The sequence below is a fragment of the Anser cygnoides genome, chromosome 22 (genome assembly GCF_040182565.1).
Source record: "Anser cygnoides isolate HZ-2024a breed goose chromosome 22, Taihu_goose_T2T_genome, whole genome shotgun sequence".
Taxonomy (NCBI): Eukaryota; Metazoa; Chordata; class Aves; order Anseriformes; family Anatidae; genus Anser; species Anser cygnoides.
The window spans coordinates 5,025,200-5,052,517 of record NC_089894.1 but is presented as its reverse complement, the minus strand read 5'-3'; the positions used below and the strand labels follow the sequence as shown (position 1 = coordinate 5,052,517).

At 57.0% G+C, this 27,318-nt stretch overlaps 2 protein-coding genes across 4 annotated transcripts; one reads left to right on the top strand and one right to left on the bottom strand.

Moving 5' to 3' along the window:
- Window positions 1-104: 104 nt before the first annotated feature.
- On the bottom strand, window positions 105-19,243 carry ITGB3 (integrin subunit beta 3). Of its 3 annotated transcripts, none has more exons than XM_013196803.3 (15): window positions 18,861-19,243; window positions 15,265-15,350; window positions 11,317-11,509; window positions 9,113-9,365; window positions 8,523-8,685; window positions 7,784-7,945; window positions 7,540-7,635; window positions 7,238-7,327; window positions 6,610-6,744; window positions 5,726-6,155; window positions 3,383-3,605; window positions 3,114-3,214; window positions 2,870-2,989; window positions 2,074-2,240; window positions 105-1,343 (listed from the first exon to the last, which is right to left on the bottom strand). In XM_013196803.3, exons 1-15 carry the CDS (start codon window positions 18,916-18,918, stop codon window positions 1,275-1,277), a joined length of 2,346 nt encoding a protein of 781 aa, XP_013052257.3. In that variant the 5' UTR covers window positions 18,919-19,243; the 3' UTR covers window positions 105-1,274. The 3 variants fall into 3 exon arrangements, with proteins under 3 accessions (XP_013052257.3, XP_013052258.2, XP_013052259.2); XM_013196804.3 differs by lacking the exon at window positions 18,861-19,243 and adding an exon at window positions 15,584-15,752; XM_013196805.3 differs by lacking the exon at window positions 18,861-19,243 and adding an exon at window positions 15,426-15,467.
- A 2,374-nt stretch (window positions 19,244-21,617) lies between these two features.
- Window positions 21,618-23,879, top strand: RPRML (reprimo like). Its single transcript, XM_013196764.3, has one exon. It carries the CDS (start codon window positions 22,704-22,706, stop codon window positions 23,037-23,039), a length of 336 nt encoding a protein of 111 aa, XP_013052218.1. The 5' UTR covers window positions 21,618-22,703; the 3' UTR covers window positions 23,040-23,879.
- Window positions 23,880-27,318: the final 3,439 nt, after the last annotated feature.

Here is a 27,318-nt window from a genome sequence, read left to right as displayed (position 1 = left end):
ACAGAGCAGAGAAAATCCCCTGCAGACCCCACAGCCCCACCTGGGCTGGTTCCCCCACCCATCCACCCCTCCTACCCCAGACAGGCTAGGTCGTGCCGACACAATTCGTGGTTTGAGGTTTTTATTTGGTACCCTGGGAAGCACCCGCATGTGGAGCACATCTCTGCCCACCCTATGCCTGCTCCGTGGCTCAGCCCCAGCTGCCCCCCAGCACCATCCCTGATGTCCACTGCTGAGGACAGGCCAGGCAGGGAGCAGGGGACACAACCCCCAGCAGGACCAGCCCTAGGGACTTGGGGTGGGCACAGGGCAGGAGGCGGGTGCTGCTTTTTGGTGGAACTGATGGGAACTGAGCTACCAGGGTCTGGATAGGGCAGCGCCCAGAGCACCTGGCCCCACTCTGCGCCTAGGATATTTTTTCCACAGGAGCCAAACCATGGGTGGGCGATACACAGCCACAGGCAGCAGGATGGGGCCTGAAGGCTGCCTGCTCATTTGGACCCTGAGCCGCACAGAAAACCATGCGTGGTACCATGACCCAGCCCAAAAGGCACAGGGAGGGGAGAGTTTGTTCCCCAGAGAGCCTGGGCTAGGCTCATGGAATACAGGCAATGCAGTCCACGTGCTTTGGGACAGGGGGACAGTGGTCAGGGATGTGGGGAGCTCAGCTCCATCCCAGGGCTGCAGCTGGGACCAGCACAGCTGACGCTACACGGAGGTGGCCGGCGGTGCAGAGCGGGTGCACGTGGAGGGGAGGAGGAAGGCCACAAGCAGCCTGGGGGCTGCTTTACACTGTCCTGGACCACAGCAACACTAGAAACGCGTGAACTGCCAGGTTTTGAGTGGTGTCCTCAACCCACAAAGCAACACGATGGCTGCTGGCTGCCGGGACTTCACATGGCCAGCTCCCAAGGGCATCCCCGAGCAGGCAGAGCACAGCTTGGCCTTGGGTTCTAGCCAAAGTCCGCTTGGCCCAAGGAGCACCAAAGAGTTCACAGGTTCACCAGGCAGAGGAAGTCCCATTTCTCCCTGTTCAGTATATGGAGGGGCCACCAACTCCTGTGGGGCGGTCCACCGAGGTAAGGACGAGAGGTTTGCTGTGGAAGCGTGTCCCTGCAGTGCAGTGGGGTGACGGAGAACGGGGCCGGAGGCAGCCGCAGGGTTGTTAAATTACACACGGACACACACACGCACACAAACTCTTCTGTAAACTGGACTCCAGGAGACCCCACGATCTCCGGCTGATCCCACAGGCTGCTCTGGATGCGGCATCCTTACATGTTCCCGCGGTACGTGATGTTGGTGAAGGTCGATGTAGCCTCTTTGTATAGCGGGTTGTTGCCCTGGGAAAAGAAGTCAAAGAGCATCACCGCTTCGTGGTCGGCATCAGCACTCACCCCACTTCACAACTGGGGAAACTGAGGCACCAGTGGGTGGGGGATCCATGGCTCTGCTCAGGGCTTTGGATCTACTACGTGATGTGGACTTTAACAGCTCCCCGTGAGGTTTTTATAGGGGAGAGCAAGGAAAAGCTGTTGTGGAGGAGAGCACAGGAACAGAGAGGCCTCCAGAAAGAGCCGCCCCAGCTCACCCACCCCTTCACTCCGGGAGGCAGGAGGTGGGTGACAGGCACCGGTGCCATCCTGGCCCCTCCCCTTGTGCTCCGGGTGCCTCAGCCCTTCCAGCACCCCGTGGCAGCAGGGACCTTCCTCCAGCTCACGGGGTGGAAACACTTGTGCGGGTGGTGAGTAAGAGGATCACGCTGGAGAGAAGTGCTCAGGATACTCTGGAGGTGGGAAAAGAGCCTGGGACACCTGCTCTGGCCTGTGCACAGCCCCTGGGGCTTCAGCAGGCTGGGAGAAGGGGTGCCCTGGTCGGTGGTGCCATCCCAAATCCTGCTGCGACCCCATGCTGTGCTTCAGAGAGCGATGGGACGGATGAGCCGGTCCATAAGGACTGCGCCCCGTGGGTCCTAAATGGGGACTGGGCTCTTGTACTGGGAACACTGGGATCTGGATCCACTCAGCCCAGTGGAGGCAGAATTCGGGGTCTCCTGCCCATCACGGCACTTACCGTGTCCCACCTGGCCCTGGCCTTCTCCTCCTCGAAGCGGGCGAACTCCCGGCGGTCGTGGATGGTGATGAGCAGCTTCCAGATGAGCAGGGCGGCCAGGCCGATGAGCAGGATGGCGCCCGTCACCGAGAGCAGCACCACCAGGATGTCCGGCCCCTTCGGGCAGTCTGAGGGGATAGGAGAGCGTGGTTGGGTGGGCTTGGCACCCTGGGGTGCCTCACTACAGGTGTGGGGGCTCCCCTGCTCTCCAGAGGGCTTTATCCTCCCCCGTTAGAGAGCGTCCACCTTTGAGGATCTGTCCTGCCCGCCAGGGCTGCCTGTGCAGGGACTGGGGAGGTGATGGGTGGCTGTAATTAGAGCTGATGGCTCTTTTAATGACCCTGTTTTTGAAGATTCTGCAGCCATATGGCCCCCTGCCCAGCTTGATAGCAGTCCCCAAGGATGCTGGAGGCCCTGGGCTGCTCCGTGCAGGGGCAGCATCGCTCCTGCGTGGCCAACAGGAGCTGGATCTTAATGGCGTATCAAGAAAATGAGACCCCTGGAGCCAGAAATGGGGTGGGAAGACCGAGCTCCTCCTTGGCAGCTCAGCCGGGGGGGTGAAACAACCCAGCAGCGTGGGGAAATGTGAGACACAGGCAGGAAATCACAGCCCAGGTGCGCAGAGCAGGGAACAAAGCAGCTCTGTGACCCGTGCCAGCCCCTGGATCCTGGCCAGGAGATACAAAGGGGGTCCCAACCCCACGGTTAGTGCAGACCCCCAGGAGCAGCACAATCAGCACCCCCAGCTGGGCCCTACCTGGCTCCTCTATAACGTAGAGGATGGACTTGCCGCTGGAGTCCTCAAAGTACTGGAAGCGCACCACGCAGTCGTTCTCGTCCTTGTAGGTGCAGTTTACAGCGTCCTTGCCCCTGTCCCCTGCAGGATTGAGAGGCTGTCAGAGCCCTCGTGCTAGGGACACGTGCATGGAGGGTGTACGCAGCCCCAGGTTTCCTTGTTTTAGGGCAGAAATCTGTGCTGTGCGCCCCATCTCCTCTCTTACCCAGCTCCTGCACTGTCTCGATCTCATCGCGGCACAGACGGCTGCAGGACTGCTGCTTCACCAGCTCGCCCCGCTCGAACTTCTTGCACTCCACACAGTCCCTGAGGAAAAGGGGGGAACTGCCATGAACTGCTCTGCACCATCCCCGAGGCACCCTCCCACCCTTTTTTCTCCCCGTGATCCCAACCCAATGGATCTGGGGACGGTGACCACACCTGCGGGCACCAACCCTGACGGGGACCATCTGAGCTCTGCCCCCCCGGACTCACTTTTTGATGGTGCAGGCATCCGGGCACGTGGGGCACTTCTCGCAGGTGTCCCCGTAGGAGCCGGGCTGGGTGCAGTCGCACTTGCCGCAGACGCAGGAGCCGTGGCCGCTGCACACCAGCCCGTTGCTGGACATGCAGGTGTCCGTGCGCGTTGTGCAGTTGCAGTAGTCGCCGGTCCAGTCCGAGTCGCACAGGCAGTCCCCACAGCTGCACTTCCCGTGGCCTGGGGATGTCCAGGAGGGCATCAGGACCCTTGGGTGCCCCCGTGGATCCCCACAGATCCCCTCTGGGGATCAGCCACATGGGATGCTTGTGCACCCAGAGCCACAGCTCCATCTCCGCATGGCACGGCGAGGCGGAGCAGCCACCCGGGATATTTTTGTTCCGCTGTCCTTGGGGTGGGGCGCTGCTGCTCCCAGCAAGCCCCATCCTTCACCTCCCTGCCTCCTCTGCTTCTCTTATCCCATGCAAACAAGGAAAAAATAGCCAAATTTCAGGCTGAGCTGCCTCAGCTCTGGCAGCAGCCGGAGATGCTCAATCAGCTCCCTCTGAGCTGCCCAAGCTCTGGCTCTTGCCTTTAGTTTCGGATCTGGTTAGGCCATCTGGCCAACCTCTGCTGTCATTTCCCAGCCCAGCGCCACACACGGGAAAGCTGGCTGCTGGGAAGAGCCCAGCCAACTCCACGCACTCCCCTGGCTTGGTCAGACAGCCCAACGTGCTCAGATTCTGCCAGAGCCCGCAGCTATTTGGATCACGGTTGGGTTTTTGACTCAGCCACCAGACACAGCGAGCAGCGGAAACGCCGCGGTGCCGGCACGCGCCGACCCGTCCCAAACACCGAGCACGTGGGAGCGCTGCTCCCGGCTGGGGAGCGCTGGGGCACCGCGTCCCCCCTGCCCCCATGGCCTCGGGGGCACCGGTGTGAGAAATAAATGTGTAACCCTGTTAATGAGGAACTGGCGCTGAGTCACAGGAAAACAGCGCCGCACGACGAGGTATGGAAACAGAGGGGGAGGCTGGGGGAGCGTGGCTAAACGGGACGTGACGGATGCCAGCGGGGTCAGACGGGGCACTGGCAAAGAGACAGGGCAGGGCTTCTGCCAAGTCTGGCTTTCGTGGGTGGTGGCCCCCCGGGAAGGGCTTGGCAAACCTTTCCCCGTCTCATTTCCTCCTCAGCCTTGGGCACGCAGCCAGGGCTGGCCCCGCTGGGCAAAGGACTCAGGCACGGAGCTGGGAACCAACGGATGGGGTTAATTAACAGCCCGCCTGGCTCGGGGGCAGCGTGCCACCAGCACCTTTGCCCTCACTCTGCCTGACACGGGGGATGCTGTGCAAACAGGCAGTGCCACGGGAGCAGCCTTGGGTGGCAGCATCAAGGACGAGCAACCGGCTCCCGCGGGAAGTCACTGCCTGGGAGGGAAAAATCCCAGCTCCCCCCCGTCTGATGTTAAGGTGAATGATCAACCCCAGTGGTGTGGAGGCAGCTGGGGGCTCTGTGTGCTGCCACCCCTCTCGTATCTCCTGGGAAGCCAGGAGATGGGGAAGAGCATTGGGGTTTGCTCCTCTGGCACGCTCAGACCTCCAGGGCTTACTGGAGATGGGGCTTCTGGATGAGGAAGGGGCTCATGACATGACTGCTGCTAGGATTTATTTTTATTTTTATTTTTTATTTTTTTTACAGAGAGGGGCTCCCTGGTCCCTGGCATGGGAGAAGTGAGATTCCCCAAATTGAGAAATGCAGCAGCCAGGACTGGGAGCCTGGCAGCACAGGGAGGAGGTGAATATTCAGGAGATGAATATTCGCCGTAAGACCAGCAAGGGGGGAGGATTTTCTTCCCCACCGCTTTTTGCCAAAAGGGAGTCTTCAAGAACAGGGTGGAGGATAAAATTAGCGCATCCTCTCCTCGGAAATCCCAGTGCCTCTCCCCACCCCTCTCCCCCCACCCTGGGGTTTCCTCCTGTGGAGCAATTCCTCTGATGCAGCCGGGCTGGTGGGAGTCAAGCGGAACCCGGCCAGCTCCTGCCCTGTGCACCCCAGAGCCACTTCCCTCGGAGCCCCCCAGCCACCTCAGCAGGGCTCCCAAGCCTAAGGAAGGATCAAGGTCTGCCTTTAACCCTCTGAGTCCATCCCCTGCCAAGGCTTTTGGGCACAGGCTGCCAAAGAGGGAGTCATTGCATCACACCCAGAACTAATCCATGGCTAAGCATGACACAATGCATGCAACGAGCCCCCAGATGGCTAGCATCTCCCTCGACCACGATGCTGGGCAGCAAAAATACCTCTCTAGCATACCCCGAGACGCTTTACTCCATGCAACAACCACCCCCGGGCGCACCACTCACCCGAGCACATCTGTCCCTTGAAGCGGACGCAGGAGAAGTCGTCGCATTCGCAGTACTTGCCCGTCACCTTGCCGAAATCGCTGCTGTGGCAGACGCACTGCCCGCAGATGCACTCGCCGCGCTGGCTGCAGTGGGGCTGGCCCGGCCGGGGGCTGCAGTTGTCCTGCTGCGAGGGGTTGTACTCCTCCTCCGAGCACTCACAGAGCGAGCCCAGGCGCCCGGGGTTGCAGCGGCAGACGCCGCACTCGAGGCTGCCGTTGCCTCCGCTGCAGAAGGAGCTGTTGGTCTCAGCCTGGCTCTCGCAGGAGCAGCTGCAGTCGAAGTTCACCACCACCACCAGGCTGTCCTTGAAGCCCACGGGTTTGATGGTGAAGGATTTCTGGCGCTCTTGGGGGCACCCTCGCACCTTGGCCTCGATGCTGAAGCTCACCTGGGGGGGGGGGGCAGAAGGGTGCGTCTGGGTGCTGGCACCCCCCTGCAGCCTTGGGGTACCTGTTCCAGCCTGGCCTCAGCACCTGCTCCATGCCCAAGCTTAGGCAGCCCAAAATTGGGACCAACAAAGTCTCTTAGGGCTTTCCCAAGCTGTCCTAGCACGGGACAGTGCAACTGCCCACCACAGTATCCAGGCAAAATCAGCCCAAAAGCCCACGCACCGCGGCTGGTAGACCACAGACTCTGCATCCAGCAGACTCAAGGAAGCATTTTTCGCCTTGCACCCACCCAGCCGGCCCCCTCTCCACCATCCACATCACAATGCCCCTGTAAGAGCCTGTGTCCCCCAGGAGCTGGGGGGAGGCAGGCAGTGCTGGTGCAGACCATTGGATGAGCTGGCAACACTGCTACGTAGAGGGGAGAAAAGCTGAGCCCACGGACAGGAGCCTCACCGTGTCCCCGATCTTGAGCCCCATGCAGGACTTGAGCCCAGGGATGACCTCGTTGTTGAGGCAGGTGGCATTGAAGGACAGGGACAGCTCTTCGGGGAGGTCACGCACCTCCAGCTCCACCTTGGAGCGGATTTTCTGGGGAAGGAGAGAAGAAAGATGGAAAAATCCAGCCAGGTTGCACAAGGGTCCACCCCGAGCAGCCACCACACCCCAGCGATGCTCCCACACACACGGGAAAGCAGCCAAGCGCCTCGAGGCTTTCTAGAGCTTGGCCACGTCATTCCCCACAGGGAACACCTTTGAGGATGGGAAAGGACTGAGCTGAGCTCCCATCCCCGGGGTCCCCGCACATGTGGGTGGAGGCAGATGCTCACAGCTGGTCCAGGGAGGCTGCTGGAGGCTGGGGGAGCTGCCAAGTGCACGTGGGCTGCTTGTGGTGGTTATTTGGGGAGGGAGAGTGCTGCTGTGGGGCTGTCACAGTGCACAGCTCTCCTTTGGGCAACCCTGGGTGAGGTCTGTGTGCTGTGAGGGTGACTGCTCTTCCAAGATGAGGAGAAAGCCCCCCTGCACCTTGCTGCTCCCTCTGAGCTGCCCGTGGGGACAGGATGTAGTGGCCTTGCACACTCACCCCATAGGAGTCCACTATGAGCTGCAGGACATTGCTGGAGTCTCCCGACAAGGTGCCCACAGTGGTTCCTGGGATCAGCTCACTGTAGTTCTGGAGAAATACCACCGTAAACATGGTCTGCTCGTGACAGGTGAAGGCACCACAGCTGGGTCAGGCCATCCCCAGGCACATGGGAGCTTCCTGAGCAGCCTTGTGAGGATGGGTGCCACCAGGCTCCATCCAGCCACCCATGGACACCCACAAAGGGTGCCCTCAGGACCCCACAGCCCCCCATGAAGGTGGCTTTGCACGGCAGCCATTACCTGGTAGAGTCCAACAACTGTGTCCGTCACAGCGAAGATCAAGTTGATGTTCTTCTGCGAGAGTTTCTCAGTCATCAGGCCCAGAGAGGGATAGTCCTGGGGAAGGGGAAAGGCTGTACCCTGAATCACATAGTCCCAACCACCCTGGTACCCACACCATGCCCTCCAAGAACAGCCGGGCCACCTTTCCCATCCCCAGCAGGAGCTGTGGGCTCCCTGACCCCACACACGGGCTTGGATTTACCAGCGTGGTGGAGGCTGAGTAGAAGTTGTCCTTGTCGATGTGGCACTGGGCATCATTGGGCTGCACAATGCCGGCCAGCCTCCCGTCCAGGGCAATGTGGGTCTTGGCGTCCGTGGTGAAGACGAGCAGGTGGGAAGCGTCGTTTCTCCAGCCGATCTTCTCCTGTGGCCAAAGGCAGCTCCCAGTGGGGTGGCAGCGTGCACCAAGGGCAGCCCTATACTAGCACCGTGCTGCCACCATGGGTTGGCCATAGGGACCAGTATGTCACTACCGGGGGAATTACGGGCAGCCCCTCTCCCAGAGAAGTGCTGGGGAGCCTGGCAGGTGAGCATGGACTGCTTGGGAAGGTGAAAGACAGGCTCTAATTTGCTAGAGTGTTAATCAAGGTGGCTAATGACTGAGGGACACGAACCCTCCCATCTCCAGCAAAATCAAGGTGCTGGCAGAGGAAAAGGTGTCCCTTTTGGACTGAAATGGGGTCACCAAATCCATCCCCAAAGCATCTGCTCTGCTCCTCTCTCCTCCCAGGACTGCCTAAGGGCCCTGCCGTTCCCTCTCCTTGGCTGTGGCCCAGAAATGCCCCTGCTGAATGTGCGCCCTGCCCAGATCTCAGCCCTGCTGCAGCGCCACTGCAGGAGGCCTCAGGCCCTGTCCTGGTGGGGGGGGTGCTCTCTGCCAACCCACCAGGCCCGGCCTGGTGACCCTTTCCCAGCCCCAGCCCGGCCTTCTTGCCCCTTACATCGCACACGGTGGCCTGGATGATGGCATCGAAGCCGCCCTCAGGTGCGTCGCGGTTCCGTGAGACGCTCTGCTTGCGCACCTCCTCGTTGAAGCGCATCACCTCGTCCGTGAGAGACAGGACGTGCTTGTAGCCAAACATGGGTAAGCACGTCTCCCCAGTCCTGCGGGAAGAGAGTGGTCAGGGCACGAGTCTCCTGGGTGTCCCAGCTCCCGTCCTCACCCTGCAGCCATTTCACACCCTCTGGTCTTCTTCTGGGCATGCTGGAAGGACCCAACCACCCCGAGAGCCCTGAGCATGAGGCTGGTGAAGGATCTTTCAAAAAGCAATCACATTATAGTGATGCTGGGATTGTTAGACCCTGAACAAAACTGGTGGAAAATTGTTTCTTCCCATAAGATCTTTTCAAAGCTTAGACATGCTCCTCCTCCCCATACCAACAGGACATGCAGTGTAGCACAGCTTAAACCCTGCCCCAAATCAGACACTCAAATCCTTGCTGAAATCCATTTCCATGGATTTCCAGCCACAGTCTGGTGATGTCCCATTAGCTTCCAACCCTTACAGACCTCCCTCAGCCTGGGACTTACTCATAGCAAGGGTTTGTGATGGCTTCTGGAGGAGAGATATACATGTAGGGGGAAATGGGCTTGTCCACAAAGGCCCCAAAACCGATGCGCAGATTGCTGGTGAGCTTGCGCATCTCGCTGGCCAGCGTGGTGCCCAGATTCTGGATGTTCCTCAGATCGTCCTTCATGGAGTTGGACAGGTCCATCAGGTAGTAGATGTCCACAGGATAGTCTTCCACTTGACGCACTTGGACTTGGAAGATCTGGGAGTCATCTGTAATATGGCAGGGCAGAGGAGTGAGAGATCATCCCCTGGGAGAAACGAAGGGGGCTCATCGCAGGACTGGGGAGAAAGTCAATGGGACCCAACAGGGTCAACAGGAACCCAAGGAGACGGCCTAAAGCTGCTGGGAGGAGAATATCACAGCCAGACACACCAAGGAGCAAACCACTAAGAGCAGGGTGCATGCATGTGAAATATGCTGTGCACCCCTTGAGGATGGCAAATGTCCCACAGCTCCTGTTCTCCAAGCATCTCATTACTAGGACATGAACTCCTGCTCAGAGTTGTCCTATGCTGACAGCGTGGCCAACACATGATGGATGGAGTGAGTAAAACTCTGTACACATGGGCAGCAGGTCTTGTGGGAACAGCCAGGGGACTGCACAGCTGCTTCGGGCTGCTTCTGAACTCCTGAGGCCTCCAGACATCTCCTTGGGCCTCCCCATCCCTGTTCCTTCCTGCTCTTCTTGGCTCCTCCCAGCCCCTGCTGGGAAATTTTGATGAAATGTTTTCCATTGAAACAAAAACCTCCTTAGAACCTTCTGGGGAACAGGCCAGTTTTAATGACTTTTGCACTTTGAAAAAAATTAATGCTGAAAACACTTAGGGTTGACCTTTTCTTTCAACTTTCTAGAAGGGACAAAGGTTCTTTCTTCCTGTTCTTTGAAACTACTTCTTTGATATATAACTCGGGCACAGCTGCAGCCTTCCCAGAACACCTCAAACATCAAGAAAAAAGCTTTAATCAACTTTCATTTAATCACTGTTTTCCTATTTCCTTCTAAACCTGTACATCTGCGATTTAGATTTTCAGGATGGATAAAGTATCTTCCAAATCCAGGAGAGTCCGAAGAGCTCCATGCCCCACTGTCTGCATGGCCAGGTAGCAGTGTGCAGTCAGCAGTCCCAGCTTTTTCCTCAGAGGGCATCTGTTCCTCCTCATTGAGCTCAACCACAAGGACTCAGAGCTGGTGGGACATGAGGACATCTCTTCCTCCTTGTTGAGCTACACCACGAGAACTTGGAGCTTGTGGGACATGCCTTGGTTACATCCTTCAGCATTTGGCCTTCCCTCACGAGCTGGGGAAGACAACTCTTGCTAAGCCCTCTTGTTCCAGCAGAGGTGATATCAAGCCAGGGCTTTCTTCTACTGCTTCCAAAGTCCTAAGAGCACCACATGCCTCCACTGATCTTCTCTGGAGCAGCACACGTACCTGTCTCTTGATGAGTGCTTTTGGACTTAAAGACAGCAATAGCCACCCCGCAGCTACACGTCCCCTTATCATGGGGAAGGGGACACGTCTGACCGCTGTCACTCACATCAGAACTGCTCTTTGCTCAGCCTAGGGACGTGCTACCAGCCTCCGACATCTGTCCCTGAGGCCAGAATGAACACAAGCAACCAAAATTTGTTCCTGTTGAAACATCTGTGAGCAGATTGACAATAACAAGGGCAGGGCTGGGCTGTGTGTGGAGAAATTGCGGACATGGCAATGTCACCGTTTTGCTCCAGTTTCCCCAACCCCTTTTTGTGACTTCAGGTGAATGACACCAAAAGGGGAAATCAAACAGGGGAAGTACAATGTGAATAAATATATATTAGCAAAGCCCCTTAATATAAGCCTTGGGAAAGCTAAGGGTCAGCCTCGTGGCACTGAGGCAGCAGTGGTTAAGGTTTAAGTGGCTTCATAAAATAATCCCACAGATGTTGAAATCGCATCCCATCCTGCAGGACTGAGCCAGGAGACCGAACAGCAGAAATCAGCCTGCAGACAGCCCGACTGGGGACGCTGCTGGTGGGGTTGGTGTAGCCCCCGCCCTGCCTTGTCCCCAGAGGGTCTAGGACAACCTTGGCCAAAAGGTGATGGCTCATCCATCACTCGAGCTCTCCAAGCTGTCCCCACCACATCTCCTTTTCCCACAGCATTTTGCAGACTCTTACCCGGCCGCAGCTTCAGCTCTATTCTCTGGGGTCTCATCTGGGTGGTGGTGGAGCCCCCTGAGCCCTTGTCACTGAGCAGTCGGTCCTCCAGGACGGTGATGCTGCTGGTGGGGAACTCGATTAAGTCCTGCCTGCAGCCATTCTGCAGGAGGTTGGCACGCAGGTCGCAGCGTGGGGACGACTGTGCCATGGTCTGTGGGACAGGGACAGAGTTAGGAGTGATGACGGATGGCTTGCCCAAGCCCAAACCCCTTCTGACATCCAGGAGCTGGAGCCACAAGTTTGTTTCTTGGCACAGCTAAAAGGAAAGCCCCTCTACATGGGGTGGCTGAGTGCCAGAAGAGAGTGTAGCAGGACACAAGCTTGGCAGGCTGTGAGCAATGGGCAGAATATGAGATTTTTTTGTTTGTTTTTCTAAGCTTTGGCAATAGAGCCACCTTTTCCCCAGTTTTCTGGACATACACCCTTAGAAATCCCTCCAGGAGCAGCAGGCGAGCCCAGTGCACGGCTCCTCTCCGAGAGCCACTCGAGCTTATCTGCAGCTCCCAGCATCCTGCCAGCTGGAGCCCAGCTGGGGAAGGGGAACCAAAAAAGGAAAAGAAAGAGCAAAAAGGCGACCGGGCTGCGGGAGAGGCCATCGAGAATCCGTCAGAAGCAGGAAGCCAGAAGTGTGAAGTCACAGTGGGGGCTCCGGCCCCCTCCCTGATTTCCTAGAAAGTTCCCGGCTGCCTGCCCTTATCTTGGCACGTTCAGAGGGGCTCCCAGCACTCCTGGGGGGGGAGTTTCCTATCGGGACAAATATGGGAAGAATTCCTCTCCTGGCCCAACGCTGCTGGGATCTGCCGCTGCATGTTCCCGGCAGGGCAGCCGCTGCCCCCCCTCCGTGGGGTTCCTCCCTCCTGCTCCCTCCCCAGCCCAAATCTTTCTCCATTCAAAGCCCCAGGAGGGGAGAATTGAGATCCTCGCCCTCCCCGCACCACCGATGCTCCTGCCCAGGCTATCAGCTCCCCCAGGTCCAGGCGGGTTGAACCCAGGAGCTAATTTGTGTGTTTTAAGCAAACAAGTGGAAAAGTGCAAACAGCATCAGGAGGCCCCCTCCGGCAGCAGTGGCCTTTATCTGCATTTTTCTCCTCCCTCAGTCCAAGCAATAGCCAGAAAATACATCAGCAGGCGTGTTCCTCCCCTGTGGCCTCCCACTCCTGCCCAGGCAGCACGCTGCTGGGGAAGAGGACATGTTTTATGTCTACACGAGCTCCGTGCACCCACCCAGCTTGCTACCTCATCCCGTGGGGCTTCCCACCGCAGATCACCAAGGTCTTGAGGCCACTGAACCTCCCCCTGCGGCCCCCCATAGCTGGGCGAGGTGCCTGGATCATTCCCAAGCCCATCGGTAATTATACACCCGTTCCTGTCCTTGGCAGGGAAAGCACTGGAAGGATGAGGGTGAGAGGCAGGGCCGGGCAGAAAGGTTTTCAACCCTGAGACCGGGCTCCTGGGCGATACCCTGAGGTGCTGGTGGGCTCCCAAAGGACACGCAGCTCCTTGCACAATCAGCAGCATCATTTCTACTGAGAGATTCCCACGGAGAAGCTATTTCACCTCTGGGCCACATCCTTCCCCTTTCCTTGAAAGCCTCAACACGATTGACTCAGGACTTGTAAAACCGACTCGGAAGCAGCCCAGGCTCGCTGGTGGGGGCACGTGGTCCCACGTCCTCTGCCACGAGCCCTCCTGCAGCCCTGGAAGATGCTCCCCAGCCCCATCTCCCCTCCTGGCAGCCCACACCAGGTGGTCCTGCCCGCACAGGTTCTGGCCCATCTGGCCTCCAGAGGTGCCCTCCAACCTCTCAGGTTCTCTCATTCTCTGCAGTTCTGTGAGCCTGCTACAGGAGGTATCTGCTCAAGATCTTTGGGACAGGGGTAAGGATTGGGCAGGGTGCTGTCAGAGCCAGCTCCATCCCACATCTCCATCACTGCTGTGGCTGGGAGGCTGCAGGATCCCCAGGGCATCTCCATTTTCATCTCACAGGCAACCACACACAGCAACAGCTTCTCTGCAGGAGAGCTCACGGGAGGACCCAAGGCACAGATGCCTCTGCACATTAAGCTAAAACCCTCCAGAGCTTCTCTAAACTAAACCCTGGTCCAGCCTTGCCTCTATTTTCCTCTCTGGGAAGTGGAGCAGGTGACATTTGGGGTGGGTGAGACCCTGAAAAACTCTGCCATGATGCTCCTCAGGGTGATTTTAGAGCCACGTCTCAGCTGGCTTTTCCCAAAAGGACAAACAAGTGGACAGGCACATCTATTAGCTGGTAACAGTGGTCAGGGTTTCTGAAAAATAAAGATAACTCAACTCTCCTCTGCTTCAGTGCTCAGTGGAGTCAGTGGTCACAAGAAAGAGCAATAAAATTTCTTTCTTGCTCAAAGCCAGGAAGGAGCAGCAGCAACTGATAACCCCAGACTCCTCTGGGAGCCAGCACGGGTGGGAAAGGAGCACAGATAAGGGCAGCCCTGTCCCTTTAACGAAGGAGGGGGGTAAGATCAGAGACCTCCCCCGCCCCGGGGATATTAAACAAACCCACAGAAAAAAAAACTCATTTGCTAAATTAAGACAATGTGGCCCAGATGTTGGAGGCAGAGTTGCTGAGTAGTTTGCGCAGCGCGGCTCTCCGGCGGCTGGCTGCTGGCAGTGGGACGGCTCCCTTGCTGCTTGTCACGTCTGTCCATGAGCACAGCCCTGAGCAGTGCTGGAAATATTTCCTTTTTTGGAAACTTTTGCTGATCTGGGGAAAAAAAAAAAACACCCAAGCTCGCAGCCCCTGCCGCGTCAAGACACCAGCCCGGGCTGGGAAGGAGCGGACGGATGGTCAAGTCCTTATCGCGCTGCAAAGTTCGGCTGCTTCTTGCAGGAGATAAGTCAGGGCTCATCCACACAAGACCTTTATGCATCCTGCATGGGATGATGCTGCGAGATCCCCTGGGAGCTGATGGGACCTGCAGGTGGTCGGGGTACACAGCGGGTGCCTGGCATAGAGCGCTGCCGGACAGTGCTCCCAGCCTGGATCAGTTTCCCTAGGTCTTTTCTCCATCCCTGTGGGCACTGCCACCACTCTTGAAGGAGGATTTCACAGTAGCAGAAGGCAAGAGAAGCCTTTTCTTAGTGTTTTCTAGGGAAGGGGAACTCCTTGCAAGCCACAGAAGCACATTGTTAAGGCAATGGCTCACCCAAGCCCTGGAGTTTTTAATCACCTCTCCCCATCTCTCCCTGCCCTGGGGCTGCAGCTCACCAGATCCCATCAGCGTTGGGAACTTTCCCCCTTACATTCCCGATGGGCCAACCCTAAGGGCAGCATTTTTGGAGGGTATCGTTGCAGACCTTCCAGCATCTCACCCACCCAGATAGGGGGATTTCAGAGCCGCAGCTCAGCGCTGACATCCTCTTTAGCTCTGTAACCAAACCCAGTCACCTTGCCTTCCCACACCCACTCACCCTTTTCCAATGAATCAAACCCCAAACCCTAGCTTCTAATCAGCATTTGCTTCCTATCTCCAGACCCCCTTCCCTTCCCAGCCCTTCCAGGAATTAGATTCTTTTTAGAATTTGAGCTTCACAATAGGTTTTTGAGAAGCAAACCAAAAGGAAACCAGGTTTTCAAATGTATAGCTTTTGAGAGACAAAGGGAACTTGCAGGGAAAACTTCTGCATTTCCAAGCCCGCTCGACACGTTTCCCACTGAGGCACCCAGATAAGGGGCAGGTTTTGAAAGCGAGGCAGGAATCCAGACCAAGGGCCGTGATGCACATGGCTGTGGTCACTGCCAGGGCTGCGGTCGCTGTCAGATGCCACCGAGGAATGTGTTCCGACACGGTGGGACCAGAGACACAGCACCCACCCCACAGCCCGAAGCCCCCTCCCGTGCTCCAGCCCTGCTGGGCCCCCGGCACTCACCTTCGCGGAGCACCAGGCGCAGAGGGGGCTCACGGCCAGGCACTGCTTGCAGGAGTTCACCCCTCGAGTGGTGCAGATGTTACCCCCTGGAACAGCGAACAGAAAGCTGTCACCACCTGTGGGGCCACCAAACAGCCCCCCCAGGTGCTCAGCCAGCTCACCGGCAGGCAGAGCCTCGTCTCCATCCTGCCCAGACTCTGCCCTAACCCTTTTTGCAGCCCCCAAACCCTGCTGCTGCCTCCCTGCCTCTTTTATAGCCGCCTCCCCCAGGCCGGCACCAGCTGGGCTCCATCCTGCTGCCGCTGCTGACATTTCCCACCTGCCAGCCTGATGCCAGCTCCTTAAAGCGTCCCCTGTCCCTGCAGCCCCGGGGGACATCGCCCCTCGTGCCTCTCTGTGGGCATTTTGGGGCAGCGGGGAGGGGAAGGGGTGAGCCCCCCCAGCTCAGCGCCTCTTCCCACCCCCAGGCCGAGCGGTCGGTGCCTTTTTTTGCAGATGTTGAATCAGCCGCTGGCCTCAGCTTGGGTTAAAACATGGGGAGAGGAGGGGAGGGAAGTGGCACGTGTCCCAAAACATGCTGGCAGCCAACTGTGATGATGCCCCAGGGGGGAAACCGGGGCTCCACCAGTGGAAGTGGCAGTGAGGATTTCGGGAGGTGCACGCCTTGGTCAGAGACCAGCCAGCGTGTCCTATCAAGGGGCCCCCCAAAAAACCCTCAGGGGCTTCGGGGCAGCAGAAATGTCTGCTGGGGCAGGAAGGGCAGAGGTAGGAACCGTGCAGCTCTGCGGTCCCAACGGCTGCTGCGGTGAGCGGCTGGGACACGGCTGTGGTGGCATTGCCCTGGGCTGTTCCTCCCTCCTGCAGCACCTTGTCAGAGCTTCAGCATCTGCAGGCAACCGGTCCCTGGGGGTGCTCTGTGTCCCCCAGCCGCAGCCCTGGGAACTGGGGGTGCCAGCACGGAGCAATTGGGGGCTCCTCTGTCCCCACCTTCCCTGGCCGGGGTCCCCTCTTGCAGCCGCAGGCAGAAAAAAAGAGGTGTTTGCTGCAGCAGCGGGAGGAAATGCAACACAGAACAGAAAGAGGAAACAGCGAAACGATGGCATCGGGTCCTTGGGCAGAGCCAAGGCTGCAGCTCGGTGTGGCTGTGCCTGCTGGCACGCAGCGTGCCGGGGCTCATGGAGGTGGGCACCAGTATGGGGTGGTGGCACCGGTGGATCCGGGCATGGGACCGATGCTGGGACACAGCAAATGCCGCAAGGCTCAGGCACGTGGGCATGCAGCATTTCGTGCTTGTTCAGCTTTGGGGTTGCGTCCACTCCCAGAGCTCTCTCCCTACACCAAAATACCTGGCTGCAGCATAAAAGGATGGGAGACTTTAAATTCAGCATGGCCCTAAAAGAGCGACAGGTTGGTCTCTGGTGCAGGAGGCTCAGCCCCGTGCCGATGGCTTGGCAGGCACCAGCCTGGCAGCTCCAGGCACTTGGGATTAAACTCTCAGGGCCATGTGCCCAAAGACGGGAACAGCTTCCAGAACTGCAGGCCCCAGGGGAGCCCTGATGAGCCAATTTTCTGCCTGATCTTGGCACTTAGGACCATGAATGGGGCCGTCCTGCCCCACTGCCACATGACCAAGATGCGTGTCCGGGGACGTGGGACCTTTCCCCATCCCGTAGCACCACACAGAGCTGTTCTTGGCTGTGTTTAACTCATGGCTGGATGGAGCAGGGCTCTCCATCCCATGGGAAGGAGCTGAAATCCCCCGGGCGCCAGCTGTGATTAAGGCAGGGCTGTTATCGCCATGCAAACACGCAGCTGGTGGTGGCCAGCCTCACCCCCTCACCCCGCAGATGCCTCTTTTTTGGCATCTCCAGCACCGTTTGCACGGCTGGATGCAGGGTGAGGTGCTGGGGGCTTTGCTGGAGGCAGGTGGGGAGGGGGATGCTGTGGTGATGTGGGCACAAAACCGCAGGACGAGGAGAGCAGAGGATGCTGAAGCTCAGATGCACTGGTTCTGGCCCTCGGTGCGCAGGATGCTGCCTGGCTGCGAGCTGGTTAACAGGATTCTAGCACAGACTAAACTAATAAACTCCATGTATTTTATATGTGTATTTTTTTTTCCAGCCATAAAAACTAATAAACCAAAGTACAAAAGCTGCATTTATTTTTTTTTACTACAAAACCAGCTGGTCTCATTCAACAATCTGATCCTAATGACTGAGGCTTTGAAATAAGAAGAAATCCCAGCACGTGAAATACCAGCAGCTAACCTGGGTGGCACAGGGAGCCCCGTTTGGGGTGGCAGCGCTGCAGCCAGGCACTGGAGGTGATGCACATCGCGTGCTGAACCCAAAATGCCCCAGACGGCTGTGACTGAGCATCATCCTTCCCTGGTCTGGGGAAAATTACTCAGTGCTCAGCCCGCGCTCCAAGTCACCTCCATGCAGTGCGTGAGCCAGCCGCATGCCTTGGTGGGTCTTGTCTTTTTTTTTTTTTTTCCTGCTAATACACGCACGCAGAAAACTTCATAAGGAGACTTTAACAAACTTGATAAAGCTACAAACCATTTTTGCGTCTTCTGTGAGCTTTCTGCTTGTCTAAGCAATATGGATTTGGGCTTTTTTTTTGTCTGCTGTCCTGCCCACGCCATCCTGGGGCTGCATCTTTTCTCTGAACCCCTCCCTATCTACCAGCATCTTCCTGGGGAGGGGATGCCCTGAGCTGATTACCAGAGAAATCATCTACGCAGCCCCAAAGAGCAAACTTACAAACCCAAAACTCTTTCAGGGGTTACTCTGCATTCCTGCTCAGGCTGGTCGTGGGAATGCACAGAAATCTGGCATTCTTTAGCCAGAACAATGTTGCCCCAAACCCCCTCGGGTCAGGCCTCCAAAACAATGGGACTGATTTATAAATCAGCAGCTGAAAAACACTGCACCGGTTTGTGGCTGCAGGGTTTGTTTTCTGCTAGCTTTGAGCCCCGGAAACCACACCTGGGGAGAAGAGTCCCTTCGCTGGGCTGCTCTTCCACAAGGCACTGAGAAGTTTTTAAAAAAGTGAGCCGCTTTTGTCCTGAACTCACCTGATGCCAGAAATCGGGGTTTTTAAAGAAAAGCACCAAAATAATAGGAGAAAAAAATGACACAAGGTACTAATGCTGACTTAAACACACCCCATGCCCTTAAAATGAGATGGGTATGGCGATGCCTGCCCCATAAACTCCCCTTACTGCCTGTTTACAGAGGACAGAGTCCAAGTCCCACCCCAGTGCTCCCATTACAAACCAGTACCGCAGCCCAGCGGTGGGTAGGTGGTCGAGATAAGGTTACCGAGGTGAGAATAAGGCACGGAGCTGCAGCACCTTGACCCCGTGGCATCTCGGAGAAACCCTCTTGGCCCCGACCCAGCCCCGGCACAGCCAGCTCGAGCGATGCTTTGTGTTTGGGAACCGAGGCAGTGCTCTGCCAGCTTCCCCTTCCAGCCGTATTTCCAGGACTGTGTGAATGCAGAAAGCTCGGGGATTTGGGGAAATAGCAGGCAACCTAAGCGCTAAGTGCAATATTAGGACAATCACGGCTTTAGGGGCTGTAAGAACCTACCCCAGCTGCCAGCAGCGCAGAGCACGAGGATGCCGAGGGCGACGCAGAGCTTCCCCATCTTCTCCTCCGAGCCCCGGGGTGCCGGGGGGTGTCGGGACCAGCCCCGCCGTGAGCGATGGAGAGCGGCTCAGGGGCAAAACCTCCGGGTTATGAGCCGTCCAGAAGATGAATCATGAGCCTGGGTGTGTGACACACATGCGGAGCGGGGCCGGCCGGAGGAAACTGCGCTGGCTCGTCACTCAAATTTGAGTCAGGGAGTGGCCCCCCCCCATCCTGCCCGGAGCTCCTCACCCTTTTTCCCTTTCGCAGCTCACCCAAGGACCCGATGAACCCAGGAATAAAGTACAGGGCACCGGAGACCCACACGAACAGGCTCTTTCCCATAGGCTCTTTTGCCGGGGTTTAATTCCTTGCAAAATCCTGCTCACACCCTCGTTTTATTAACTCTTGCATGAAAGGCAGCCTGGCTTTTAAACCTGCCGAGGCTGAGCTGCCTCAGAGCTCAAGGATTTAAGGGGAAATACAGCAAAAGCATAGTGAAATGAAAGTGGGGGCTCTCAGGGACCCTCCCCAGGGCACTGCAGGTGGGGACATCCCCGCTGGAACAGGGGGGGAGACCCACAAGGAGCAAAGACTTGGACCCAGCAGGACCAGCAGGAGCTTGGGTACAAACCCAGACATCACAAAGGGAGGGAAGTTCAGATTGGGGTTGGATGATCTGGACCCGATTTTCTTCTCTCTTGTGCTGTTTTTCTCACCCACATCCTCATAAATTGCCGCTGCACCGAGCAAGGAGTCAGATTTGCGCAGGGAATCTTCCCTGCTGAAATACCCGAAGAAATGCCTCCCAAAGGGGTTTTAAAAACCTCTCCTTCCCCAGGGTCCGACTCGGGGAATGGGGAAACTGAGGCACACAAATACGGGCTGGGGTGCCAAAGGGAGGGAAGGGCTGCTCCCCCCGCCGGGTGCCGGGGGCTGGGGCCAGCAATGGCAAAAGCTGGGGTCGGGGTAATCGCGGGGGCAGAAAGCAGAAAAGGAGCTTGTGCGGAGCACAGGGTGCTGTGCGGGGAGAAATGGGGATCACTGCATCTGCCCGGACCCTCAGAGACGAGGTGAGATGGGGCTGAGGGCCCTGCTTCGGGAGCCGGGGATTTCTCTCGGCTGTAAAAGAAGTTTCGGTCCGTTTTTGCTTCCTCCACTCGCCGCCACCTTCCCTGCGGGCGCTGCTGCCCTCCCGCGGCTGCCTGGGCTCTGCTCGGGGGGGGGTTCATTTTCCTCCCGGCTTCTCCCCCCCGACTTTTCAACGTGGATTTGGTAAAGAGAAGCCCATCGACCCTCACGCAGTGTTGAAAAAGTGCTGCTTCTTGGCTGGAAAAATAAATAACTAACACCCCAAAGCTGCTTTCGGAGGGCTCTCGATCTTGCCCTGCTCCGGCTCCCGCAGCCATCTCAGCCTGCTGACCCCATAAGCCAGCTTTGGGGCACCCAAATTCCTGCTTTCCCTGCATATGTCCTCCTGTCCCTGCCTGGAAATGCCACTGGCGTGTCTTTTCCCCCTTGTGCGTGGCTTTCTGGCCAGCCTGTCCCCGTGCGTTGCACCGGACCAGCCCACGAACAGGTTTGAAGCTTCATGGATGGGTTTGTCTCAAAGGTTTGACTGAGTGAATTGTCGGTCCCACAAGTCCTCTTCACTGGGGCCTCATCCTGCCAAGCAGCTGCTTGCCTGAACCTGCAAGTGCTGCCAGCTCCGAAGGGACGCAGCCCCACGTGTCAGCAACCCCAGAGCCAGCAGAGCTGGGACGCTCACAGCAGGGGGGGGCACTGCAGCCCTTGCTGCCTTGCTTGCCTTTGATGCCAAAAAAAAACTTTGAAAAAGAAGGGAAAAGCCACAAAATGAAACGCTTGACTTCCTGTGCCCTCCTGGGCTCTCACCCTGCCCGAGGACGAGGATGGACCCGTTTTCCTGGCTGACTGCAGGAAGGTGCTGCTTGCCCTGCAAGCATCACTGTGATGGTGACGTGGGGCGCGTGTAGGGCAGGGTGCACCGAGCAGAGTTTGGGCTCTCATCCCTGGAGAGCTGCACAAAAACTGGCCCTGGGGGAATAAATCGTGGAGGCTCTGTGCCATGAAGCCCGTCGTGAGATCAAGGCAAGGAGCAGCCAAGGGAGTGTCCAAGAGCCGAGTGACCCCATATCCCCAGCTTCTCTGGCACCGCAGCTGGTGGCTGTGACCCCGGTGCCACGGCTGCAGCAGCCGGGTCTGGCACAGAGGAGAGGCTGGAGCTGGAGCTGGAGCCAGCAGAGGGAGCAGAAACTCCTCTGGTCTGGAGGCAGCGGGGAGAAGAGCTGCCACCGGGATGCTCTGGTCTCCACTGGGGATTTTTCCTGGGCCTGGGGTTAAGCGCGATGGGTCCCTGTCCCGATGGGTCCCTGTCCCGATGGGTCCCTGTCCCGATGGGCTTTCTGCTCCCCCCAGTGCTGCAGGCTGCCCTGCTGGGACAGCAATACCGTGTGTGAAACAAGGAGGAAAAAGCAACAAGTAAAACCCAAACCTAGCTGCTTTTGGGCCCTTAAATGTCACAAAAGCAAAAGAGGCACTCAGCTCCCGGCTGTGTAAAAGAAAAATCAGTTGACACGCTTCCCACCGAGCCACCCTTCACCCGCAGCCAGCTGGCCTCCCGCTCCTGCCTTTAGCTGCAATTTGTCAATTCTCATTTGGGTTTATTAAAATCCCCTCTGGGGGCTGCACAGGGAAAGCGAGCCAAGACGTACACAGATAAATCAGAACAAGGTCCCCACATCACGGCAAGCTCTTGTTCTGCACCACCCAGATGCATCTGGACCCATGCACGGTGCCGGCTGGCCCGTGGGTGTAGGACCCTGAGCTGGGGACAGGGATCAGGGTGCAGCACCCCTGTGCTCCCCTTTGAAGGGGATGAAGGAGCAAGAGGAGAGGGAGAAAAACGTGCCCTGGGGACAACCCCCCCCAGGCAGAGGATGCTGAGAGAGGGACGGATCCGGCCCTGCCATAGGACAGGCAGTGCTGAGCAGAGCTGGGGGTGGACTGGGCAGGATTGGGCCAGCGCTGCTCCTAAGGAAGGAGTGGGTGGCACAGAGCAGCGAGCGGGGAGTGGAGAGAGCAGCAGGGATCCGAGGCTGCGGGGAGGGTGCGAGGGGGGGGGGACAAGGGACCTGCCACCCACCTGGGGCTGGCACCTGGTGGGGTGGGGAGCAGGTGGAGGGGCTGGGGGCGAGGATGCGTTAGGGGCAGGAGCCTAGGGGTCAGCCCCCACCCAGGGGTAGCACTGGGGTGGGTGCGGGCACCCAGAGCGGGGCGAGGGGCTGCACCCGCGTGGGGAAGGGGTGGGCAGCCTGGGTGAGCGTGGAGGGGGGGGGAAGGCGGTCCTGGGGGGAGGCTGCAAGGGGGTGGAGTTGCTGGTTTGTCTTTGAACACGGGGAAGACTTTTAGCTGGGAACTTGCATCTGTGGAGCTCCCAGCCGGCAGGCATTGGCACTGTGCTCCTGCCGGGAGGTCCCCAGCACCCGCGCCTTGGGGTGGCAGCGAGGGCAGGGGGCATGTGGCCACCTTCGGCTGCCTTCCTCTCCTCCGCGTGCCCTTTGCCTTTCCTCTGCCTCTCACTCTGCTTGCTCGGGGACTTGTGCTGAGCTGCTCGTGCCAGGAGGGAGCCGGTGGCGAGCTGCACAAATTGGCTTCCCGTCCACCCCAGGCGTCGGGAGGAGGAAGGCAGGAGGGGGCACGGAGCCCGCCGGGATGTGAGGGTGGGCAGGGGGACGGCACGCTTCCCTCCTGCCTCCCTCGGAGATTTGGGACCGCGCACGGACCATGAATGGATCCTTCTTCAACCAGACTCTCCTCGAGCAAGGAGCTTACCCCAACAGGACCCAGGGCTTGGGGATGCTCCTGGCCTGCTGCAATGGGACCGGCTCAGTGCTGGCGACTGACGGCGGCTCCTTGGTCCTCGCGCCGGACGAGAGGAGCCTGTACATCACGCGGGTGGTGCAGATCGCCGTCCTCTGCGTCCTCTCCTTGACTGTGGTGTTTGGCATCTTCTTTTTGGGCTGCAACTTGCTCATCAAGTCAGAGAGCATGATTAACTTTCTGGTGAAGGACCGGAGACCTTCCAAGGACGTGGGAGCTGCGATCATGGGGCTTTACTGAAGCCACCAGGCACCTGTAGGCAAGTGAACGGAGTGGACCTGGTGCTGAGATGCAGATTCCCGTGTGTTTGGGGCAGCTGGGGGGAGCAGGAAGGGGGACGATGGCTTTTAATGTGTTTGTGTCCATGGGGAAGCAAATCTCTTCTTCCCAGTGAAGGAACTGTTGTGGTGAAGGGGGCGATCTCCCCGGCGCTGTATCACGCACAATAATTGACCAGCCTCGCGTTGCATGCAGAAATGGCTTAAGTTTTGCATGAAACTTGCAGAAACAGTGATAATGCGCAGATTTGGACTCTTTTTCTGCTGTTACCTTGGATACCGCTACTTGGGATTTAGGGCTAAAAAAAAAAAAAGTGTAAAAAGCAAACTACTCACTACAAAAAGAAAGCAAAGTAATGGGGAAGTGAAATTTGTAGCACGGACCACATCGTTGGCCATGGGGCAGGGGCAGGGAAGGGCTGGGTGGGTCATACAACAAAGTCTGCATGCTACAAAATGCGTCGGTCTGTTTGTGTTTCGGACATCGAGCATGCACTGTCTGGCAGTTTTGTAACGAGGAGAGCATGTTCTTCCTTATTTTTTTGAACTGTCCTGTTAAATAAACTGGTACTGTCTTTTTTCACAACACTGAAAGAAGAAAAGAAACCCAGATAAATACAAAAAAACCCACCCCAAACCCAAAACAAAAGCATGCTTGTTTTTGTACATAACAACCCTTTTTTTTTTTTTTTTTTCCAAGTGCTATATTGTTACAGTCCTTGAGGTTTTTGTAGTTTTTTTTTTTTTTTGAAAACTGGTGAACATTCAGGAAAAAGAAAAAAAGGAACCTGTTTCAAAAGAATTTGGTGTTGTCTTCATTTTCTTTTCCCCTGTGTGCAGAGCTCAGGTATTTCAATCCCAGTTCTAGAGTTTAAATATAGTCATCTCACCTTCCAGTTGAACTTTAAATAAAGACAGTTATTTAAAGCAGAAACTACCGTATATTGTTTTCACAGGGAAGTATCTGCTTCCACTAACAAATACATTTGTCAGGAACTACGTATTTTGGGCTGGCGTTAAATACTTGCACAGTACCAAAACACAGGGATGCACCGAACACGTCTTGCAAAGCAAGATTTCAGACCCTGAGTTGAAATCTCCATCTCCTCTGATCCTGATGAGCTGTCAAAACTAAATTATGTGAGAGGAGGAGGACTCCTGACCTTTGTTCTGTGATGGAATTGCAGCTCTGTCTGTGGGTGTGAGATGGAAGTGATTTGAGTTTTGTTGCCCCAACAATATTCCTGCTGGGTCCGCTTCTGTGGTGCGAAAGCGATCCTGGATCCCGGAGGAGCTGCTGCTCTGATGTATGGGGATGTAAATCCTGAGCAGCTCTCTGCCATTCCCAGATGCAGGAGTGGGATTAGAGCATGGCTTGTAATTAATCAGTGCTTGCTGAGCACCTTCTCCAGGGATCCCACAGGATGTTGGTGGGCTAGCCCTGATGCAGAGTGAGATTCGTGTAGTCCTGTCACTGACTGCTCCCGTTAACCTTAGGAGCACACAGACAATGCAGCAGCAGGACCACAATTTGGGAGCCAAAGCTTTGGATTGTCCCACTGGTGCAAACACCCTCCTCTGCTACTCTTCAGCATGTACTTGTGTGTAAAATCTAAATGCATCCCTGCATCTCCAGGTGGCCGTGCTGTCAGGACAGCCCAGATGTGGTCACCAAACTCCCAGCCACCTTCTGCCTGACGCTGCCATTCGGCCCCGTTTCCCAACCCGTCCACCAGCCTCAGCCCCAGAGGTGATGGAAGAAACCTTCCAGCGTTAGCAATGCAAGCAAGGCACAGGAAAATCCAAAGAAAGCATCAAAATCCCCTTAACTCTGACCTGGGGCTGGCCGGGGCTGTGAGAGCTGGTGTTGGGGTCAGGGGGGACTCATAGGGTGGTCACCGTTGTCTTCCTCTGTGGGCAGGGGAGGAAAAGAGGGCTTGGCAGGAGCCTGGCAAATGCTCTGAAGAAGCCCCTTTCTTCCATGGATCAGCCACCAGAGCTGGTTAGCCCCGCTGGAGGCTCCCCCAGCCTCTGAATCTGACCCTGAGGGGGTCACGTCAGGCCAGGAGCCTACGCAAAGCAGCAACCTCCGTGCGGGACGGGGGTCTTGCTGCCCTGTGGGGAAGGGTGGCTCTGTGATGTGACATAGCCACCAGCTCGTCCTGAGGGTCCTTGGAGGCCACCTCCAGGAGGGGGATGTGGAGGCCTTCATCCCTTTTCTGCTCTGGAGTCTTCCGAAGGAAAGGCGAAAAGTCAGCTGCTGTAGGGTCAGGTACACAAGAGGTAGGGGGAGCAACGCAGTGCCCCAGAAAGCTGAGCTGAGCACCCACTGAGACCCAGGGAGCTTGTTCAGGAGTCACTTAGAGGAGGGAAGACCTTACACATGGCCTTGTGGGACAAGAGCCCAACTTTCCATCAGCTTATTCGTCCTCCAGTCCTGCTACCTCCCTTCCTTGGCCATAAGGGCTACGTCTGCATTGCCAGGCAGTGAGGGCCAGCAGAGGAGGGTCTGCAGGGTGGGCACCATCCACGTTTGCCACACCACATGGTGTGTGTCCCCATGGGGGGACTGGGCTTCTGTCTTGCTCGCAGTGAGCTTAAAGCACCTGCGCACAAGTCTCCATCCCATTAGATTCCCAGTGAAAAGATGATCGCCCCACTGAAAGGAGAAATATTTAGGGAAAAGTAGACCTCGGGAGGACCGATGTCAGCACGGTGACAGCAAGGTGAGACCAGATGGAAGGATGGGAGGGAGGATGCTGAGGGCATGACCATGCTCCCCAGACATCAGGCTGCCACCCCAGGCCCTGGGGACCCGGCTGCTCTGCAAAGGGGCAGAGGCCCCGCAGCCAGAGGATGAGCTGCTTGCTCCAAGGCTGGTGTAAGGAAAGCATCCCATAATGGCTCCTTCTGCTGCCCTTCCCCCACAGATATCCGTGCTTTCTCATCTCATCTCCCGCCCACTCATTTAGCTCAAGCTTGCAAGTGGGTACTGGTTCCCAAGAAAATTTTCAGCAGTTTTTTCCTTTTTTTTTTTTTTTTTTTTAAGGAGAACAGTTTAAGATTATTTTGATTTTTTATATATATATTTTTAAATTGCTGCTTGTAGTTCATTAGCTCCCAGAACGTCACTGGGGTGCCAGAAGCTGTACAAGTATGGCTGAGAGACTGTGCTGGCTGTAAAACACAGCAGAGAGGAGGGATGTGCTCGGGGGGAGCCGCACATCAGTGGCAGAGCGAGGACCAGACCTCGAGTCTCATTTAAGCTCATCTCCTAGTGGTGGAAGGCAAGGAACCAACACAATCCACAACCACACTGACCGGTGGGACTGGCCACACTGGCCTGAGCCACAGGTCTGCCTAGTCTGCATCTTTTCTCTGAAAACAGTCATGATTTTAGGCAGCACATGGGCCACCAAACAATCCTGCTGATGGGGAACTGCTTCTTGACCCCGCCATGAACAACCTGCCCTGGACCATCGTGGTCCTCCTCCAGGAGCCGTCCCCATCTGCGGGCTGGTCCCTGCTCTGCTCCAGCTGGAATTTCTGATTTCTAGACAAGCAGCAGGGAAGCAGCAGAGGCAGGCAGATGTGAGAGCATTTCCCCCCGCTGAGCTTGCAAACAGCCAGCCTCTGCCTGGTTTTACAACCGGAGAAATGAAGAGCTGCCTTGACCCACCTGGGAAAACCCAGCGACCCTGGCCAGGCCGTCCTGCCTGCGGCAGGGAGAAACCCAAAGCAGGTCCCAAAGCTTGCCCAGCTCCTCCTCCCTGCCCCGGCAGCCTTGGCTGAGGGCAGAGAAAGAGTTAAACAAGATGAGACAGACAAACAGATTAAGGGGGAGGGAGGATCCCAACCTGAGCCTGGCACCAGATGTACTGGAGCGAGTGCACCAAACATACACAGTATTTAATAATTCCTGAGAATTGCCATGGTAATGAAGTGCAGAGTCAGGTTGTTATGGAAACAGCCTTTTTTTTTTAGGCAGGGAGGCATTACCCAGGTTGTAACCTCAATCCAGCCTGAACACATTTCAGAGAGCCCCCAAAAAAATAATAAAAAAAAGAAGTAAAACAAAATCAAATTAGATAAGTAGCAGTTTCCTGTCTCTCGTCTGGCAGTTCTGGGCTTGTTCTGTAGGCAGGTGGAGGGAGGCAGGTTGTTGCAGACGCACGTCACCCAGAAAAGCCTGGGGAATGGCTGGCAGCATCCCCACAGGTCCTGACCCCAGTGCTGCTGGG

What these genes read in the sequence shown, in the direction of transcription:
- ITGB3 (XM_013196803.3), bottom strand. Translation starts at nt 18,918, where the DNA reads ATGGGGAAGCTCTGCGTCGCCCTCGGCATCCTCGTGCTCTGCGCTGCT. An exon ending in AGAGCTGAAGCTGCGGCCGG is followed by an intron (nt 9,366 to 11,316) that starts GTAAGAGTCTGC and finishes GCCATATTACAG; the next exon opens with ATGACTCCCAGATCTTCCAA. An exon ending in CAAGGGACAGATGTGCTCGG is followed by an intron (nt 3,606 to 5,725) that starts GTGAGTGGTGCG and finishes GGACATCCCCAG; the next exon opens with GCCACGGGAAGTGCAGCTGT.
- RPRML (XM_013196764.3), top strand. Translation starts at nt 22,704, where the DNA reads ATGAATGGATCCTTCTTCAACCAGACTCTCCTCGAGCAAGGAGCTTAC.